The sequence below is a fragment of the Ascaphus truei genome, chromosome 7 (genome assembly GCF_040206685.1).
Source record: "Ascaphus truei isolate aAscTru1 chromosome 7, aAscTru1.hap1, whole genome shotgun sequence".
Taxonomy (NCBI): domain Eukaryota; kingdom Metazoa; phylum Chordata; class Amphibia; order Anura; family Ascaphidae; genus Ascaphus; species Ascaphus truei.
Window position 1 is genome coordinate 15,320,828 of NC_134489.1, and position 21,590 is coordinate 15,342,417.

Consider the following 21,590-nt stretch of genomic DNA (forward strand, 5'->3'; position numbering starts at 1 on the left):
CCTCCCCTGCACCTCACCTCAATGCACCTCACCTCAATGCATCTCACCTCAATGCACCTCACATCACCCCCGGGACCGCGGGGAATCGCCGACAAATGTTTTTTTTTTTTAAAGTTCATTTATTTATTTTTTAATCTCATCGCGGGCCGTATGTTGTGCAGGCCTGATCTAGAGGGAGAGAGCCTGCTGGGAATTTCCGTGACATCAACTTCAATCGGTGGAGACACCGGAAGTGACGTACCGGCTCCTGGTAGAGACGCAGAATGGAGACTTGCGGCTGCAGCGGCGGTGTGACGGGACCCTGAGATCGCTACTCGGATACCACCTGTACCCCACAACCTATGCTGTTATCCTATTGGAATCCTGTAAGCCTCCAATTTTATTGATGTTGGATAAATAATTTTTGTTACTTTTTATCTGGGCTCTGTGTTTCTCTTCAGAGATTACTACCTCCTATTTTTGCTCCCATTTTTTCTATTGGACATTGCTGATACCATTTAGTGTGTTACCATAGCCGTATTGAGCGTTTTCCAACTACACTGTGTTTTGTTTTAACAATAATGCACTATTATTTATTTATTTATTTATAAAATATTTTACCAGGAAGTAATACATTGAGAGTTACCTCTCGTTTTCAAGTATGTCCTGGGCACAGAGTTAAGACAAATAATACATGGTTACAAGTACAGTTACATAAATGAACAAGGTATACATTATATACAAGACATTGTGTGCACAGTCAAAGAAAATATATATTATGAGCGTATGAAACAGTTACAGACCAGATTAAAATGTGAGACAGCCTTAGATTTGAAAGAACTTAAGCTGGTGGTGGATGTGAGAGTCTCTGGTAGGTTGTTCCAGTTTTGGGGTGCACGGAAGGAGAAGGAGGAACGTCCGGATACTTTGTTGAGTCTTGGGACCATGAATAATCTTTTGGAGTCTGATCTCAGGTGATAGGTGCTGCATGTGGTAGGGGTGAGGAGCTTGTTCAGGTAGCTGGGTAGATTGCCCAGAAAGTATTTGAGGGTGAGACAGGAAAGGTGAACTTTGCGCCTAGACTCTAGTGATGACCAATCTAGTTCTTTGAGCATTTCGCAGTGATGTGTGTTGTAGTTGCATTGGAGAACAAAATGACAAATTGAATTGTAGAGGGTGTCAAGTTTGCTAAGGTGGGTTTGAGGAGCCGAGCCATATACTATGTCTCCATAGTCAATAATTGGCATTAGCATCTGCTGTGCGATACGCTTTCTGACCAGGAGACTTAGGGAGGATTTGTTCCTGTAAAGTACCCCTAGTTTGGCATAGGTCTTGGTTGTCAGGGTATCAATGTGCATCCCGAATGTTAAGTGGGAGTCAAACCATAAGCCCAGGTATTTAAAACTAGTGACAGGTGTTAGGGTGGTGTTAGCGTTGGTTCTAATCAGGAGCTCAGTCACTGAAAGCTTTACAAATTTAGTCTTGGTCCCAAATACCATTGTTACAGTCTTGTCAGTGTTTAAAAACAGTTTGTTTTGGGAAATCCAGTTTTCGAGTCTCAAAAGTCAGACTGAAGTATGTGTTGAAGGTCAGAGAGGCTATGACTGTGTGCATATAGGATTGTGTCATCTGCATACATGTGTATTGAGGCTTCCTTACAAGCTGTGGGAAGATCATTAATGAACACTGAGAAGAGTAGGGGCCCCAGAACAGAGCCTTGCGGGACACCACAGGTGATATCCAGGGGGTTGGAGTTAGAGCCTGAGATGGACACATGTTGGGATCTTCCTGATAGGTAGGACTGAAACCAGTTTAAAGCATGTTTCCCTATTCCAGAGCTCTGGAGTTTGTTAAGCAGGATAACATGATCAACTGTGTCAAAAGCCTTTGCAAAATCTAGGAATACTGCACCAGTGAGTTGTCCCCATTCCATTCCACACTGGATTTCATTGCAAACTTTTAGCAGGGTAGTTATGGTGGAGTGTTTGGGATGAAACCCAGACTGGAATTGGCTAGGGAAATTTGTCTTGGTGTATAAATTGCTTAATTGGGAGTGGACACATTTTTCCATAACTTTGGATAGAATTGGGAGAAGTGAGATTGGCCTGTAGTTTGAGACAGTGTTTTTGTCCCCACTTTTGAAGATTGGGACAACTCTGGCAGTTTTCCAGGTCTTAGGGATATGGCCTGCAGACAGGATAGAGTTGACTATGGACGCAATTGGTTTGGCAATGGCTGGGGCACCAAGTCGTAGGAACCTAGATTGTAGTAAGTCGGGTCCACATTGGCTGCTTAGTTTTAGTTTGAGGAGCACTTGTGTAATCTCCTCTTCAGATACTGGGCTAAATTGAAAATTGTGGGCAGTGTTGGGAGGGGTTGGGACTGTAGGGATACTCCCAGGATGAGATTCATGTTTGGGGTTTGTGCTGCGTTTCGCTAATAAGTTAGTGGCACACCCCACAAAGTAATCATTGAATGCATTTGCAATGTCAGTGGCGCTTGTCAGAGTAATATCCCCCTTAGTGATATTACTTGGTTGTTGATGGTTAGGAGGCTGGAATATATTGTTGATAACCTTCCAGAAGTTAGCTGGGTTTGATGTATTCTGGTGGAGATTTTCAGAGTAATATTGTGCTTTTGCATGCCTTGTTTGCCTTGTGCACATGTTCCGCATGCATCTGTAGTGATTGAGATCCTTGGTAGTGCCAGTTACTTTGTAGCTTTTCCACAAGGCATCCCTGAACTGGTAGAGTGCTATAAGGTCAGGTGTAAGCCATGGAAGGTGGGCCCCCCGTACCCTTATTTTGCGTAGTGGATCACGGGTATCGCAGAGTTTTAAGAACTCGGATTGGAAATAGTCGAGCGCAGAATCGGGGTCGGAAATTAAATCGATTCTGTGCCATGGGCAGTTGGTAAGGTCATCCAGAAACTGTTGTGGGTTAAAGTTTTTAAATGTTCTAGTGAGGAGAACTTTAGGGCTTGAATGGGGCGGTTTGATTTTCCTTACACAGTACACTATTGCATGGTCACTGAAAATATCAGGAAGGATGCCAGAGGATTGGATTCTGCTGGGGTTTGAGGAGAGAATCCAGTCTAGCTAGGAATGGTTATGCGATTTCAGGTTTATCCTTGTGGGTTGGGAAATGAGTTGCGATAGGTTAAGTGACTTGAGTTGTATCTGGATTTTGTGGTTTTTAGGGTCAAGCCAATTGAAATTGAAATCCCCAAGAACTAGCAGCTCACTCTTATCATTCAGAGAGTAAATGGAGCCAAGAAATTGGGTGATATCAGTCAAGGATTGTAGAGGGGCTTTAGGGGGCGGTAGATGTCAGCAAGCAAGATGGGCTTAGAAAAGGGGAGGCAGATTTTGCCAACTAGAGTTTCAAAAGAGGGTGGACTTGGTGGGCAATTTAACAGTGTAAATTGTAAGGTGTCTGCAATATAAAATAACACCCCTCCTCCTCTCTTTGACCTATCTCTCCTAAAAATGGAGTATCCCTGAATGGCGATATTTGCATCAGGGGTTTTAGGGGATAGCCATGTTTCTGTAAGAACGATGGCTTTGGGTTTATGCATAAGGCACCATGCCCTTAGTTCGTCCAGTTTGGGCAGCAGGCTCCGGATGTTTATATGGGCGACAGATAGCCCTTTTTGGAATTTAAAGGTGGAATTCTCAGGGGCATGGGACAGAGTTGAAATGGGAGGACCTGGGTTAGTTTCAATATCACCTGCTAAAGAGAGTAATAGTATGAGTAGAAATTTGGGTTGTTTGCAAGTTTTAAATTTGTGGTGTTTGCGATTAGAGTGAGCAGTGGTTGGTGTGCTGGTTTTTAGAGTTCTCCACCAACATTCAAGTGCAAGGCTTTTGAGTAGTCCAGGGTGTATGGTGATGTTGGGTGTGGGCCAGGATGGAGGAGTTTGTAGTGAATAGAGGGAGTAACATCTCCATGAGGCCAGGAGAAAGAAAAATGTTAAAATAAATAGCAGGTTCATGATGCCAGAGGTAGGCAGTGCTGCAAGGAGCTGTTGTGAGCAAAGTGAGTGTGTGCAGACTAAGAGCAGGGGTGAGCCTGTACCTTGTCAAGTGTTTTGCTGCATTGCAATGCTAGAGTCAGTTCAGGGTTTCAGTGTATTGTGCAGTCAGTTTTGGGAGAGGCTGCAGTGAAAGAAGTTGTAAAGGGGTGGGGGGTTAAAGTATGCAGGTTTGCAAGCATGGGATCATAGTGTGATCTGAATAGCTTACCGTTTGTTGTCTTGAGTAAAAGAGTTTGCAGTAGATCCAGTCCCCAGTCACACTGTAGTCTAACTGTATTTATCACTTAAAAACCTCACTTTAAATGACTCACTATCTAATGCCAATTGCAGTTCCTGCAGATTGCAGGATACAGTAGGTGTTGGTATTATACAGCTAAAACAGTCACATGACCCTCCCCCTCCCCAATCAGTCAGCTTGTTCCATTTGGTCAATTAACAGCACAGAGTTAAGAGGGGAAAAAAAAAAACATTCTTTTTACATTCAAACATTCTAACTTATATCAATTCTACAAGGCCAAATTCAGTCTTATACACAGGGTTTCACCATCAGGAACATACTTATATCAATTCTACAAGGCCAAACTCAGTCTTATACACAGGGTTTCAACATCAGGAACATACCTGTGAATAGAATGTAATTAGATCCATGTCATATCAGCTGAGGTTATTGGTTATTGGTCTTGCATGAAGAAAGTGAGTATATATATATATATATATATATATATATATATATATATATATATATATATATATATATATATATATATATTATATTAACTGTAGTCTAACTGTATTTATCACTTAAAACCCTCACTTTAAAATGCCTCACTGTAATGCCAATTGCAGTTCTATTGTTCTACTATGGTAGTTTTATTTATTTTTTCTTAGGTATTTTCGCTCCCCTAGTTTTTCCTTTGTATGTAAAACATGCAAATGAGCATACAGTAATATTTCCATTATATATATATATATATATATATATATATATATACACACACACATATACACACACAGAAACAATTAGTAGCGCTAGTGAGTGAAAGATTAAATAAGATTAAAGAAGTAGCAAGTGAATAATGTGAGCACAATTGATTATAGCATAGGGTCAGTCTGTACTGAATAGGCGAAGCATCTGTGTGGTCAAGCCTGACCAAATGTAAAACAGAAAACAGAAGAAAAAGAAGCGCCAGTTCCGTATAGTTGAAAAATCAATATGTGTAAATTTTATTAAATAACCAGAGTAGTCAAAAAGACTAGTAGTAAACTGGTGTGATTAAAAAGCAATAATATGTCTAGTACAAGCAGATAGCAGCAATAAGCAAGTGACATATGGAAGGGGATGTGGAGCAAGCAAGCAAGATAATATGGGGAAAAAAGGCCAACAGTGGTGAATGTCAATGACAGTCCATATGGCTGATGATAGCCCAGTAACGAACAGTAAACACCCACTAGAGAATGTCCCTTCTCAATGGTGATGTTGGTTTGCTGGTGACAGACCTATTACATCTATAGCCCTGGTAGGTTTGGGCTATTATTCTGTCCTCCTTCTGTGCAATAATCCCTGGTAAGGGCAGGTTTGCCAGGAGTTAAGATGCGTTCTCCCCACTCACTGCAGATCAGTGAGGCAGAGAAAGCAGTGCAGTCAGGCCTGTGTCCAATAAGGGACAGGGGCGGGCTCTTGTTGTATCTGTCTTAATGATCTGCATTTCCTGTATTGAGTCAGTTGCTCCTACCCTGAGAGGAGCGGAGTCTTACCTAACCGAGCTGTCAGGGACCTGGCAGGCTTGAGGCCCTCCCTCTGGGAGAGGCTGGTAGACTGTTCCCACTACTCTGATAGGGGGAGTGGAAGAGCTAGGCCTGCTTGCTTCCAGGGCCCTGACTGGGAGTGAAAGGCCAGGGTTATCCTGAGAACTACTGCTGTGAATGCGTATGCAGTACAGTGTGCTGCAGAGGAAATAAAGTGTTCCTGATTTATAAAGAAGCGGTTGTGAGACTGGAATCTCTCATCCCTGAGTGGGACGTTCTATTCCAGGGATTCCACCCCATATCCTGGGGCCTGCAATAGATGGAGGTGCTGTCACCGTGAGTACGTACTGGGTATGTCCCCAGAAGCCTGTCCTGACCTTCCCCATAATACCATCAAGCGGGAGACTCAGGAGTCCTGTAAGCCAGCAGGTGCGCCACACTATTATGCCTTGTAACCAGAGTAGCATTTCCCCTAGGAGACCCTATTTGTGATTGGGTGGGGGAATACCCATTACACATCTGTTGAAACACGGAATAGACCTCCTCAGTGTGCATTCCGGTTAAACTGCTGTTGTTCTGATGCTGAAAAATCAATTCCCTGCTGTGGCACAAAATCACTTCCCACGTGTCAGACCTCAGTTTGAGATGAGGCTTCCTGCATCTGAGTCTTTACAGCGGCACCGGATGTATATATGAAGACGGTGCCTCTATCCCCAGATGTGAAGTAACAAGTGATCCTGGTTGCTTCGCACAAGACGTGCCCGTGTCGCTGCGTTGCTGCGCTGCTACGTGATGACGTCCAATGCGTTTCATCATTCTAAGTGACTTTCTCAAGGATCCTTAGGGAAAATAGTCTCTCTCCCTCTGTATCACTTCCTGCATTTTTTTTTTTTTTTTTTTTTAAACCTGCAGTCTCTCAGGAATCCTGCTTAATTAGGCTGCAGGTGCATGCAGTTCTCCAGCATTAGGTTAACTGGTGAGTTCTGGATGGTACACATATATTCCATTCCAGTCAGTGACAGTATATATTTTTTTAATACATGCAGTCTTTGATTACCTGAATGTGTAATGGATGAATTGTATTCAAAAGAAGGGATCATCCAAGTAAATCTGACAAGTATTTTTCATGTATTTTTTAGCATTAGACTCGGGGAACTGGTAGGGGTTTGATTTTCATTTGGTTACTCCCTTGTTTGATGTCACCAACTAGCCAGCTTTATTGCTTCATTGAGAAGGATATGGTGGAATAAGGGTAAAGAAAACAATTGATTGCAACCACTTGCCAATTCTGAGGCCCCTAAAAGATCCAACAGGCCAGTGAGGGATTGCACAATTTTAAGAAGATAATACTATTGAAGTCAATGTAGGCAGAAGACATGTGCAAGAGGGTGATCCTATTGAAGTTTATGGGGCAGCTGATGAGTGTATAATTTACCTGAAATTGTATTCATGGCAATTATGGCGTTTATTAAAAAATTAGTCCCAAAAGTTTGGATTACCTAACTTCAGCAAATGATTCCTGCTTTTGACACTAAGGTTTGCGCCAACAAAGTTTAAAACTTTGTGTAGAGAGAATGCAATGAGCATATACCCCAGGCATTTCAGCTGTGCTCATTTTTCTGCACAGGTGTTTTTGTACGTGTTCTGTAAAAGTGTAGTTGGGGTGGCATACAAGCAACTTGGGACTCTAGCATAGAACAGTCTTTTCCTCTCTCAATTTTGAATAACAAATTATTCAAACAGATACTGTATTTTGCTTGTTCACGAAGATATTTAAATATTTGAGCAAAAATATGCGGACTGAATTTTGACAAATCTCTTTATAAGACGATAACCCTATTGAAAGCTTTGAAGGCAGCTGATGTGTTTAATAAGGTGAAAATATTGAAGTTTTTGGAGGCAGCTGATGTGTGTAAGAGGATGATCCTATTAAAGTCTATGGAAATAGTGTATGTAGGTAAAAGATGATCCCATTGAAGTATATGGGGCAACTATGTGTAAGAGGGTAATCCTATTGAAGTCTATGCAGGAAGATGTCTGTAAGAGGGTGATCCAATTTAAGTTTATGGGGTAACTGCTGTGAATTTAGTTTATGATAGTTCACTTACCATGACCTTTAAAGTATAAATCTATGACAGGCAGACGACCTCTCGCCCCGAATTCCACTCCATTATCGACGAGGGCTTCCTTTACTACATCGTAGCCACACAGCACCACCGCTCTCCTCTGACCCAGGTATAGTGTGTAAACATCACCATATCTCTCTCTAAGCTGCAATATGTGTAAACATGTTTAAAAAGTTAAATATTTTAAAGATTCATGCAAACAAAACAGGGTTATACATTCTTCAGTCTCTTTCTGCTATCCCAGTTATAAAATAATCTCTAACATATATTTAGTGACTTATTAGCTTATGTTTTAGCATCAACATCATATGTAATAAACCTAATGCCAAGTTTGACATGAGAAGGTTAGGTTAAACCAGCTAAGACGTGTCACTTTAGTTGAAAGAAAGATGGTCGAAAGGAAAATTAATGAATTCAAGATGTCAAGCTGGAGTGTGGGTGGCTCATGGACAACCTGAGGAAGTTCTTCACTGAAAGGGTACATAGGTAGGGTGACCAGATTTTCAAAATGAAAAACCGGGACACTTAAAAAAATTATTTATAAAACAATGTACATCACGTCACGCCCCCCGTTACCATGACAACGAGACACTAACGTCAGGCGGTGACATTTTGCCATGACAATATGGCATCACGTGATGCCTCGTCACTATAATGCATCCCGTTGTCATGTCAACTTGATGCCGCGTGACGTCACGGAGCTTGTTGTTATGGCAATGTGCATTGCCTGACGTCGTGTAGCCATGTTGATGGAATTTGGAGGGGAGGATACAGACAAAGGCAAGATAAATATATAATAAAAAGATCTAAAAAATGTTGTTATCTCCGGGTTAGCCTTCAATAGAAGGTGACAACCCTGGCTGCAGTGTGTGTTTCTGTATACAGAGGTGGGCCCTAAAGTGTGTGTTTCTGTATACAGAAGTGGACCCTGAAGTGTGTGTTTCTGTATACAGAGGTGGGCCCTGCATTGTGTGTTTCTGTATACAGAGGTGGGCCCTGCATTGTGTGTTTGTGTTTATAGAGGACTAGCTGATATAACGGCGTTGCCAGGGATTTAATTTTTCTGCTCCCCCTCTGTCTCCGCTCCCCTCCCCTGTGCACAGCCCCATTTCCCCTCCCCCCATTCACTCTGCTCCCCCCCCCTTCACAGCTGGGTTCCACCCCCCGTTCACACCTCTGTTCCCCTGTACAGCTCTGTCCCCCTGTTCACAGCTCTGTTCCCCCCACCTCATTCACAACTGCGGTCCCCCACCGGTCACAGCTCCATTCCCCCCCTGCACATCTGTTTCCCCCCATTTCAGAGCTCCTTTCCTCCTCTTCACAGCTCCTCACATCACTCTCCCCCCTGCATCTCACATCACTCTCCCCCCCTGCATCTCACATCTCTCTCCCCTGCACCTCACATCACCGTCCCTGCACCTCAAATCACCCCCCCTGAACGCACCTCAAATCACCCACCCCCCCATATGCCTACCTCGCTCGCTCTAGCAAGAAGAAGGCACGGAAGTGCCTCACTGCTAAAGCGTGCTCCTACCCAGCAGTCCTGCGAGCGGGCTCATGGGGGAAAGCGGACTCGGGGCGAGGCCAGACTTGGGGGGGAAGGCGGAGAGTTGACTCGGGGGGTGGGGAGGAGAAGAGACTTGGGGGGGCGCCAGACTTGGGGGAGAGGGGGAAGGCGGAGAGCGGACTCAGGGGGTAGGCGGATGGGGTGAGCAGACTCGGGAGGGAGGTGGAGGGGGAAAGCCGCCGCGGGCCGCCTAGTGAGGGGCCACGTGTTGTGCAGGCCTGTAGTACAGGGTGGCTCTGGTTCCCTCTCCCCCCGCCCACAGTTCCGAGCATGCGTGACATCACCCTGCCTTGCACTTCTCCATGTTGGCTTTATTTTTGTTAAATAAATCATGACACGGTGTAATATGTCATGTGTTGTTGTTCATCTGAGGTTGTATTTACCTAATTTTTAGACCTGCTAAGAAACAGATAATTGTTATTATGTCCTGATATGTAAAACCATGGAATTCAAAGAGGGTGTACTTTCTTTTTCACATGACTGTATGTTGCTACTTTCAGTACTTATTAGCTCTGCTAGGAGGTGGATTAAGAAGATAGACTAGACCAGGGAGGCGGAACTTTTTTCCCTGCGCCCCCTTGCCGTCTGGCCCCCTATCCTCGTGACCCCCCCTACTTACCTTGATTCAGATGCCCTGGTGTCATGACGTCACGTTGTCATGGCAACGTGACATCACATGACCCCGCTGCGTCATTTGACGCTTCTTTGCCATGGCGACGCACACCAGGAGTGTCTGAATCAAGGTAAGTAAGGGTTACAGAGGCCCTGCAGCTCCCACGGCATTAATTTAAATGCCTTCGGGAAGCGTGCGCAGCGCCTCTGTAACCCCCGCACTCCCCACATCGAATCTCGTGCCCCCCCTTGCGCACCGCTGGACTAAACCAGCTGTTCCCAAATTTTTGTTTGGAGGAACCCTTGAAGTATTTAGAAAAATCTTGGCAAACCCCTATCTGGCTGACACATATTAGGCCACACTAATAGTGCTGGCGACATCGCGTCAAAACAAATGTATTGACACCATCGCGTGCGCTTATAGTAGGAGCGACAGGACGCCGCGACGTCTTGGTTGCAATCGCTGGAAGTCACTTCAATTTGATTTTTCCAGCGACCGCAGCGTGACGTCAGCGTCGCCGGCACTATAAGTGCGGCCTTAGGTTAATTTCACACCACACGAGCCCCCTCTATTTCCAACCCTCTACCCATGAATTTCTCTCTCCCCTCGTCTCACTCACTCCTCCCCTTCCGCCTTGCATGTATTTATCTCCCCTGTGCCTTACTCCCTCTTTTCCTCACTCACTCCCCCTCTCACTCGCCCCTACCTTCCGTCAATTATCCCACTCACTCAATCCCCCCACAAAATACATACCAAAATCCCCCCACCCCACAATACATAATAAAAAGACCCCCGCCAATATATATTAAAAAGACCCCCGCCAATACATTTTTAAAAGACCCCCCCCATCTATATTTAACTAAATTGGGCAGCACAGGAAAAATCATCATCATCATCATCCTGCCTCTGCCATCTCTCCTCCCCCTCCACCATGTGGCTTTGGCGGAGGCGGTAGACTGTGGCACACACGCAGCAGGCACAGGAAGTGCCGTGAGCGGGCTCTGGGAGGGGAGAGTGTGGGGGGGAGAGCGAGCCGGGGTGCCGGGGGGATAGCGAGTCGGGTGCCGGAGGGAGGGTGAGCTGGGGTGACGGGAGCCAGAGGGAGGGCCAGAGAGTGCCCTCACACAGGGAGTGTGGCGAAAATGGGCATAATCAGCGCATTAATAAAGGCAGTGTGCTCAGCTGGTTACAGATTTCTTGACGAGATGGTGAGCGCATAGAAAAGAAGAAAAGATAAACTAAATACTTTGTATTTACACTGAGTGGAACAAGTAGGTAAAGGGACAAGTGGATCAAAAAATGGCTAGGCCAAATATTTTTTTATCTGTTTTTTATCTTTTATCTGCTCAGCTGGTTACCCCTATTTCGTATTGGGGATGAAGGGGTTAATTTTTCATGCACTGTACATGTCTTATTTTTCCCTCTGTCCCTTGTTGTCCCCATTTTGCAGGATTGTATGTGCTTGCAGTATAGTACATCCCAAGCACACACATATGTTAAAATATAATTGTGAGATAATGGGAACATGTATGATCAATAAAGTGTATTTTTACTGCAGGTTTTAAAAGAGACAAGCAGGAGGAAGGTTTTTTTTTCTCCTGTCATTAAAATGCACACAAGAACCAAATGTTTTAACACCTATGAGCTGGGTCACTTTTCTATGCAAGCTTCAAAGGTAACATGCTGGGCCCATGCCTGTGAGTCTCTGAAAGTGTTGCATATCAAAGACCCTGAGTCAGGTGGGTGTGAATTGGCCAGATGGATGCTAAATAGGAAATCCTGTTGACCCATCTGGGCTAGATCACCCCCTGAGTTTCCCTTCCAGCCTGAGAGAGGCCAGGTAAAGAGGGGAGTTTATCTATGCTAAGTAGCCAAGGTGGCCTAGAGTGCCCACTCTCCAAACTGTGGGCAAGTACACTGGCGACACACTTTATTCGAGCTCGGCTAGTCCCACGAATTCGGGTATACCCGGGTGTATTGAGGTTTGTGACTGTTTTCTGCCCGAGTGCATTGAGTTATTTTCCGGCAGGGATTGAAGCATTTTATTCCCGTTGGCTGCAATACTGCACAGTACATATATATATATACTGCATTACAATTCATGAATTTATGCCATCTGGTAGACACGCAAAGCATTGCAGCCTATTAAATCCTAATCATTATCATTTAACAGATCAGCCGCCCATAAGCCAGGCATGAACCCAGGCTGGGAAGGCAAATGCAACGGGGCTTGTCAGAGGTGAGGAGCGGCGCATTCCAGGTATCTGCCAGGTACATACCGGGTATTTGCTCGAATAAAGTGTGTCGGTGTAGTAGGGGATTGGGGAATGAGAACTTTCCCACGAGGCGGATTGGGTGGGTATGTTGGAGATAGGCTCTCAAACCCTATATACATGCCACACAGGCTATCCCAGTGGGCTTTCGTTTTTCATTATACCATGTGAGCGGATTTCCAACACGCTTCTAATAGCGAATAAGAGCAGCAGCACATTCTTGGAACGCAATGAGTCTTATTACATCGGAACCAAGGACAAAACTGTGCGTTAGGACACTGTGTTGCTGGGGGGTTATCTGCTTAACCCCAATGAACCAGAAAAGACATTGCACATTCAAAGAAGGGCTGGCAATTTTTGCCCTTGCAAAAGGACTACATTTTAAAAGACAATCTTCTGATGCTTTGCACCTTTCTGGACATTATCCTCTGTTCCTATACCAGTAAGTGTAATTATTAAGTGTATTCTGCAGTTGTCGTGTGTTTGCTGATGAAGGGAATAAATCTCAGTTTATTTTGCTCAACTGGTTTTGCTCAATTGGGATCCACAAAATATAAATTTGTTAATAAGTGCGTCCATCGTGACAGGGAGTACCAGAAAGCCAGAGGGAGGACCAGAGTGTCGGGGGAGGAAAGCCAGGGAGAGCAAAAGCCCCGCCCCCCGGCATCCTCCTACCTTCATCCAATCCCCTGATGCCCGGCATTCTAAAGCTCCGCCCCCGGCATCCTCCACCAATCTCCTGTTGCCTGGCATGTTCAGCCCTGGCATTCATAAAATACTTAACAATCCTCGCCGCAGCCCCCGTGCACTATCGCCGAGTCGCATACACAACTACAAAAACGGGGCCAGGAGAAAATTCGGGACATTTCCGGGATGGACCGGCAACCGGGATAGGGCCGAAAAAAACCGGACTGCCCCGGCAAAACTGGGACATCTTGTCACCCTAACTTAGTGCCTAACACCTAAGGTAATGAAATAGTTAAATACCTGTTTGTGGTAGAGGGTGTGGGTGAAGGTTGTTGTTACCCTGTGGTGGGTGGTCGGGCCATTTGGGAGGTTTGCGTGAGGAGTTAACCCTTCATTACCTTAGCGGTTACTACTGCTAAGATAATGAAGGGGTTAACAACTCCCAGTGCCAACCCAGTAAGCCTAACACACACCACGGGCCAAATAATATCTTTATAGTTGCCCCGGGGAGGGTGTTTAGGCCTCCTGGGAGAGATTAACCCCTCCCTTACCTTTTAGTGGTTACAACCATTAAGGTAAGGAAGGGGTTAACCATCACCACGAGGCCTAACCACCCTCCCCGGGAAACTTCTCCCTTCACCCACCCTCTCAACAACCAACATCACCATTCAGAAATGGGTAAAAGTGCTATTTGCCAAAGGTGGCTAATAGCACTTTTGCCCATTCAAATAATCATTACAGTGCAATACAATAATATAAAGAAAACATTACTATAAAAAAAACCTCTAGCCATTTAATCCATTGATTGTCACTGTCACTGTGAAAATCTATGCGCTCAACTGCTTACAGATAGCTACATTGGCAAACAATGGCCACCCAACAAACCCCACCCCCTCCTCTACGCCAGCATATAGTAAATTAAAGTTGCACTTAATCTTGCCAGAATGAAGACTGTCCTAGTCCTCATCTTCAGCCCTCTGGTCCTCCGTGTCTTTCGTGGGCAGCAACATTAAAATAAAAAACCAACTACTAACCACTTACTACTTAATCACCTTAGCGGATATTAACTGCTATGGTAATTACAGAGTTAACCACCCCTGCTACCCACACAGGAGGCCTAACTGCCCCCGGGGCAACTACACCAATCATTCAACTCACATCACCATACATACAAATGGGCAAAAGCACTAGTAGCCAAATGGATAATAGCACATTTGCCCATTTATTTTAAAAACAAAATGCACAATAAAATAACATTTACATCACAGTACAATACATGAAACAGTAGCCAATAAATCCACTGTCACTGTGGTAAACTATGCTCACAATGGGGGCAAGGATTACCATAATAAATAATGAATGGGCAATCTAAAAATCGATATGAACAGTATAGAAAACACACCCGCTCACCTGTCAAAATAATAGGGGTGCACTACAGTTGTAGTACACAATAGCAAACACAGTAGTGGGGTAATTGCTGCAAGACCTGCAGCAACACCACAAGAAAGAACCACTTATAGTGCACTCGACCTATAGTGTAGATATAGTATATAGCCAAGATGAGACTGATCACATCAGAGATAGACAACGGTGATGTAGATAAAGTATCTGAATAAACAGTAATTAACCCCTTACCACTGGTTGAAAGAATGGAGTAATTAAAAATATATTTTTATTAAACAAACTTAAAATAATTTGGGGTATAGAAACACCTTAAACACATAAAGAGACATAAACTGGTGTTTTGATAAAAGCACCTTTGTATGATATCGTTTCACACAATTACCCCTCAGTCACTACAGCTGTTGGTAGTTTGCTATTTGTAGCAGCAATAAATTTGAGTGATTAGCAAATTGAGATCAAGGAGATAAAATAAGCTCCATACATCCAATAGAAACCCTATTATAACTCTAGACAAATGTCTGGTTTTCTAAAACTGTAGATGCTTAGTAATCCAAGCGTAAACCACACTCATTGTTGATACATATGTGTAAGATTGTATCTAGTCTTAAACTAAGAGTAATTCCGCTGTGGGTTACATCAGTGTAGTATTAGAGAGAAAATAAGCAAAGTTGCAGTATAACCTTCAAGTTCCAATAGATCCGTTCTTCTAGAGCTGCATAGGTAAGTATACAATGTGTATATGTACCATATAATCATATTATCTAATAAAGGAGTGCTTATGGTGCAATAAAGTACATTGTGTAGCTCCGTTAATTGCAATGAACTTGTAGGGTGTACATTCACTGTAGGGTGTGTATATATATATATACATATATATATATATACACATACTGCACCGACACACTTTATTCGAGCAAATACCCGGTATGTACCTGGCAGATACCTGGAATGCGCCACTCCTCACCTCTGACAAGCCCCGTTGCATTTGCCTTCCCAGCCTGGGTTCATGCCTGGCTGATGGGCGGCTGATCTGTTAAATGATAATGATTAGGATTTAATAGGCTGCAATGCTTCGCGTGTCTACCAGATGGCATAAATTCATGAATTGTAATGCAGTATATATATATATACTGTGCAGTATTGCAGCCAGCGGGAATAAAATGCTTCAATCCCTGCTTGGAAAATAACTCAATGCACTCGGGCAGAAAACAGTCACAAACCTCAATACACCCGGGTATACCCGAATTCGTGGGACTAGCCAAGCTCGAATAAAGTGTGTCGCCAGTGTATATATATTAGTCCGTTTAACTAGTGGGCTCAAGAGGTATCGTGGAGTACACTGAATGCCCCTACTATTCGGGTGAACTTACATTTCGCTCACTGCAGGGTTTATACAGATGCAGCAGCCATTATTCGAACACTTCACGCGGTGTATACCTCGGAATACCCATGTGATGGTGCGTGATTTCTTCCAACAGTACCGCCTTTAGACGCGAGTGCAGAAAATGGCATTTTAGTGTTCTGGTTTTTAAACCCCTGAAAATGGCACAGTAGCACAGTACTGTACACATTACAATTCATTCATTTCATTGCATTTAATTGCACACAATCCATGAAATTCAAACAAAGCAACCGCGATAAACACGTGATTTGTTCAAATAACGTCCGCTGCATCTGTACGAACTGACTTATAAATGAGCCCACACATGCTGCATACACCCTTAGATCGTTACCTCGGTAGTGTGTTATAGATGCATGATGTAGTACCAGCAAAAACTCACCACCTTACACATGGCCAGGGATCGAATGAATTTGATTGTGGTTCTCCACACACTAATGTTAGTGTGGCCACCCTTCCTATTGAGAAATTTGTAGTTCCGTTCTGTATTAGCGGTCTCGGAAAGTGGTGTTGTATCACTGCAGTTCTCACCATGACCGGCAATAGTTAATCTCTAATATTGGTACATAAGTAGTTCATACACCTAAATGATCTAATATCCAAAATGCACTCACCTTAGATTAGAGCCCTTTTACCACTGTTGTGAAAGATGTTACGTATATCTATCAATTAGTGTCTCTGGGCTAGGGTATTAGTGACCAGTATTGTATTGTATGTCTTTATTTATATAGCGCCATTAATGTACATAGAGCTTCACAGTAGTAATACACGTGGTAATCAAATAAATAACAGATAATATAAATAAGAGGTCATGGGAATACTGTAAGTGCTTTAGACATAAAAGTAACATTAAGGAAAATGAGTCCCTGCTCCAAGGAGCTTACAGTCTAATTGGTAGGTAGGGAGAACGTACAGAGACAGTAGGAGGGAGTTCTGGTAAGTGCGTCTGCAGGGGGCCAAGCTATATGTATCATGTGTCCAGTATAATCCACAGTGCTATTCATACGCTTCTTTAAGCAAGTGTGTCTTAAGGTGGGTCTTAAAGGTGGATAGAGAGGGTGCATGTCGGGTATTGAGGGGAAGGGCATTCCAGAGGTGTGGGGCAGTAAGTGAGAAAGATTTAAGGCGGGAGAGGGCTTTAGATACAAAGGGGGTAGGAAGAAGACATCTTTGAGAGGAACACAAGAGTCGGGATGGTGCATAACGAGAAATTAGGGCTGAGGTGTAAGGAGGGGCAGAAGAGTGTAAAGCTTTAAAAGTGAGGAGGAGAATTGAGTGTGTGATACGGGATTTGATCGGAAGCCAGGAGAGGGATTTCAGAAGGTGAGACGCTGAGACAATTTTAGGAAAGAGTAGAGTGATTCTGGCAGCAGCGTTTAGGATAGATTGCAGGGGAGACAGGTGAGAGGCAGGAAGGCCGGATAGCAGGAGGTTACAGTAATCAAGACGGGAGTGAATGAGGGCCTGAGTCAGAGTTTTAGCAGTCGAACAACAGAGGAATGTGCGTATCTTTGTGATATTACGGAGGAAAAATCGACAGGTTTTAGAAACGTTTTGAATGTGAGAGGAGAATGTGAGAGATGTGTCGAGTGTAACCCCCTAAGCAGCGTGCTTGGGCTACTGGGTGAATGATCGTACTTCCAACAGTAATGTGGAAGGAGGTAGTAGGGCCAGATTTGGGAGGAAGTATGAGGAGCTCTGTTTTTGCCATGTTGAGTTTAAGGCAGCAGAGGGCAAACCAGGATGATATAGCAGAGAGACATTCAGAAACTTTGTTTTGTACAGCAGGTGTAAGGTCGGGTGTTGAAAAGTAAATTTGTGTGTCGTCAGCATAGAGGTGATATTTAAACCCAAGAGATGTTATTAGTTCCCCTAGGGAGAATGTGTACAGAGAAAATAGAAGAGGTCCCAGGACAGAGCCCTGGGGTACCCCCACAGAGAGATCAATAGAGGAGGAGGAGTTGTTAGCAGAAGAGACACTGAAAGTACGATGGGAGATGTAAGATGAGATCCAGGATAGAGCTTTGTTACGAGTACCAGGAGTATGGAGAATGCGAAGGAGAAGAGGGTGGTCCACGTTGTCAAATGCGGTCGAGATGTTGAGTAATATGAGCAGAGTGTAATGACCTCTGTCTTTGGCAGCATGGAGGTCATGCGTTATTTTTGTGAGGGCTTTTTCCGTGGAGTGAGCAGTGCGGAAGCCAGATTGTAGAAGGTCTAGGAGAGAATAGGTGTTGAGAAAATGGAGCAAGAAAATACACGACGTTCGAGGAGTTTGGAGGCAAAAGGCAGGAGGGAGACAGGTCGATAGTTAGAAGGACAGGAAGGGTCAAACTTGCTGTTTTTGAGTAATGGTATAACTGTTGCATGTTTGAAGGAGGATGGGAAGGTACTAGAGCAGAGGGAGGAGTTAAAAATGTGTGTATGGGTAGGGATTATAGTAGGACCAAGAGGTTTTAGGAGATGGGAGGGAATGGGGTCAAGAGAGCAAGTGGTAGAGGGGAAAGAGGAGATCAACAGTGACACATCCTCTGAGACAGTGGAAAAAGTGTCAAGGAAGGCAGGAGGAGAGTTAGGAAGAGGTGTAGGATGGGAGGAAGAAACAGAGGGGATGTTCTGATGTATGGATTCCACCTTTTCTTTAAAATAGTCAGCAAAGTCCTGGGCGGAGATGGAGGAAGAAGAGGTAGCTGTGGGTGGTTTGAGTAGAGCATCAAAGACAGAGAACAGTCGGTGTGGGTTAGACTTGTGTGTGTTGATTAGTGAAGAAAAGTAGGCTTGCTTAGCTTGCGAGAGGGCAGAGTTGAAACAGGATAGCATAAATTTGTAGTGAAGAAAGTCTGCGAGAGTATGAGATTTCCTCCAGAGGCGTTCAGAGGAACGAGTGGAGGAACGCAGCATGCGCGTGTGGGAATTTAGCAAGGGTCTGGGGTTAGAAGGGCGAGGACGGCAGAGAGAAAGCAGGGCATGTAGATCAAGAGAGGAGGATATGGCAGAGTTGTAGTTCCTGACCAGGTTGTCAGGGTCTGTAGCAGAGCTGAAAAAAGAGAGGGAGGAACGTAAAGTGGAATCAAAGTCTGGTAGGTAAATAGAGCGTATGTGTGATGTGTGGTGAGGTTTCCCCTCTGGTGAAGCTATTGGCTGCTGGCCCTGCAGTTACTTGTATGTGAATACGAGTGGGAATGAGACACTGCTGCTGTAATATCTCCTCCCGGCACCCCTGACCGTGTGCAAGGTACAGGGGAGAAGGAGAAGTGCAGTGTCACCCCTCAAGGAAATCGGAGGTGACAGGTACAGCGGACACACAGCGGAAGGGGATCATGGACTATACTATATGTGAACAACATTACCATCAAAGCAAAGAGTTACTAGCACACGCTGAGAAGCTATCCAGAAACGCTGTTTTTGATGATACTGGCTGTAAGTGCAATATTGTTCTTAATCTAGTTATTGTAATACATTTATTGTGCCATGATCTTTTCTATCTTCTATTTCCATTGCAACTCTATATGTATTGGAGACCCAGCCCGTCTAGATTAGCCTCTGACACTCCGGATAGGAAAAGAACTACAAAATAAGCTATGCAAAATTGAATTAAAATGTATGAACTTTAAGGGTTAATTAACCTGTGTTGATACATTGCTATCTTCTCTTATTTTAATTTTGGACTAAAACGAATATACTTGAGACAACGCACCGGAGAACATCTTTTAATCTTTGCTCCCATTGGGAGGGACGTGGAACTCTCTCCTGGACTCTAGCTGCTGAACCTAAGTATATCTATATTGGACTCATTACCTTCCTCCATTAGCACTATTAAGTTTGTTATCACTGTATATTTGTAATGAACTCATTTATATTAGGTTAGTGTTTAGCACTGCTTTTTTTCCTTTTGTTCTACATAGGTTACAGTAGCTTAAGCTACAAAAGTTCATGTATAGCGCTAAGTATTTACATCATGACCCTTCAGAAGAGAAGAAGACCCCGGAAGAGAGTGGAAAAAGAATACAGATGAAGACACCACAGACTAAATGGATTACAAAAAGAAGACACAGACCCCTGGATTGTTATGGTTTATTATTTTATGGGTTCCTGTGCGTGGATTGGTTTGACAGTAAGCTGTTCAACGGGAGTCTTGAGTTGGTAAAGTAATGGTAAGTCAACAAAATTTTTTTTTTTTACATGTGATATATTTTTTTTTACAGATCATTTCTTGCCACTGTATGTATGTATGTATGTATGTATGTATGTATGTATGTATGTATGTATGTATGTATGTCTAGATCGATATATACATACAGGGTAAGAAATGATTTTGTTGGAAATGCTTGTTTTGCTGTATTTAAAATGTATTTTGCTATGCTGATATGCTTAAATGTGTGGAGATGGAGGGTTGGTCAGCGCACGGGATTTTGCTCAAACATAGAGATAAGAAGATATGGAACACGGAATTAGTGTTTTGGTAGCCAAACAGTACAATAGAGAGTAAAAAAGTTTTCCTTTAAAATGATTGATATTAAAAATATTTTAAAAAGAGAAAAATTCTTAAATAAAATTCTTAAATAAAATTGTGTGGTTTATTGAGCTATTTGTGGGCAGATGCAAAATATGTGCTATATGTGAATGACTAGCAGGGCTTCTGTGTGTTTGTATAGCCTGCTGTTGGTCTGGGGTTAAAAGGGATAATGGGGCTGGTTAGCAGAGTCTAGTGTGCAGTCTTTCCTTCACGGAATGCTGCCAGAAGCAATGAAAAACTCGTGCCCATTGCAGTGCCTTGAATGAATGGCTTTCTCACCCTCCTAGTGGAGGGTCCGGTCCCGCCGTCGGACGCGACCACGGGAGCCACACTGGTGAGAGGAACAATACCGGACGATCGGGCTGATGCTGGGCTGTTTTCAAAGCTGTATCGTGAGTGTTATTTTGTTTTTTGTACCCAATAAATCTTATTTGCTCACTCACCGAGTTCGGCCCTTTTTCTTTCAATTTGGGCACCCGGGAGAGAAGCAACTCACATACTGCCTCCACTAGGAGGGTGAGAAAGCCATTCATTGCTTCGCTGACCAACCCTCCATCTCCACTGCAACTATAAGAAGATTCCGGGCTTTATCTTCTCTACTGGTCCAGCTGCAGAAAACAACAAGGGCAAGTATACACTACCCTTTCTTTGGTTACACACTACCACACAGGCAGCATCACAAGCCTATACAAATAGGGAGCGCCCCAACCTCTTTTCTTTTTTTTCTTTTTGTCACTTTTTTCTTTTTGTCACATGCTTAAATGTGTGTAATGTAATTTTACATTAGATAGATGTAATTTTTGGTGTTGTATGCTGTACTTTAGGTCAGGGTGATGCTTGTTTTTTTTATAGTGGATTAGTTTTAGTCCTTTTAACGATTACAATAGTTAAGTGATTGTAAAAGTAAAAGTAATTGATTTTAATGGTATTTTAATTGTTTTGGGATTTGATTAATTAATGGTCATTTATTTATGTTGCTTTGCTTGGTTTAAATAGTATACTTGTTTGGATTTCATGGTATTTTGTTTGGAATATTTTATTGTTAACATTGATTGGCAGAGTGTACATAGTGCACAGATTTTATGCATCATGTATACAATGTAAATTCAATGTTTTGATTGGCATTTGATGCTTTTGATTGAAGATGAGAATGATTTGATTAGGAAATAGGATTTTGTTTTACTGTGGCTGATATGGAGAAGTGGTATTTTTATTTGTGCATGTTTTTGTTAACCCTTAAACATT

At 43.4% G+C, this 21,590-nt stretch overlaps 1 protein-coding gene across 2 annotated transcripts in view; it reads right to left on the reverse strand.

The window, feature by feature from the left end:
- LOC142498733 (cytochrome P450 2G1-like) overlaps positions 1-21,590 on the reverse strand; it is a 74,154-nt gene that overhangs the window by 41,874 nt on the left and 10,690 nt on the right. For both annotated transcript variants that reach the window (XM_075607071.1, XM_075607069.1), the window contains exon 2: positions 7,869-8,031. In XM_075607071.1, coding sequence (XP_075463186.1) covers positions 7,869-8,031 — 163 coding nt within the window. The remainder of the gene's footprint in view (positions 1-7,868; positions 8,032-21,590) is intronic.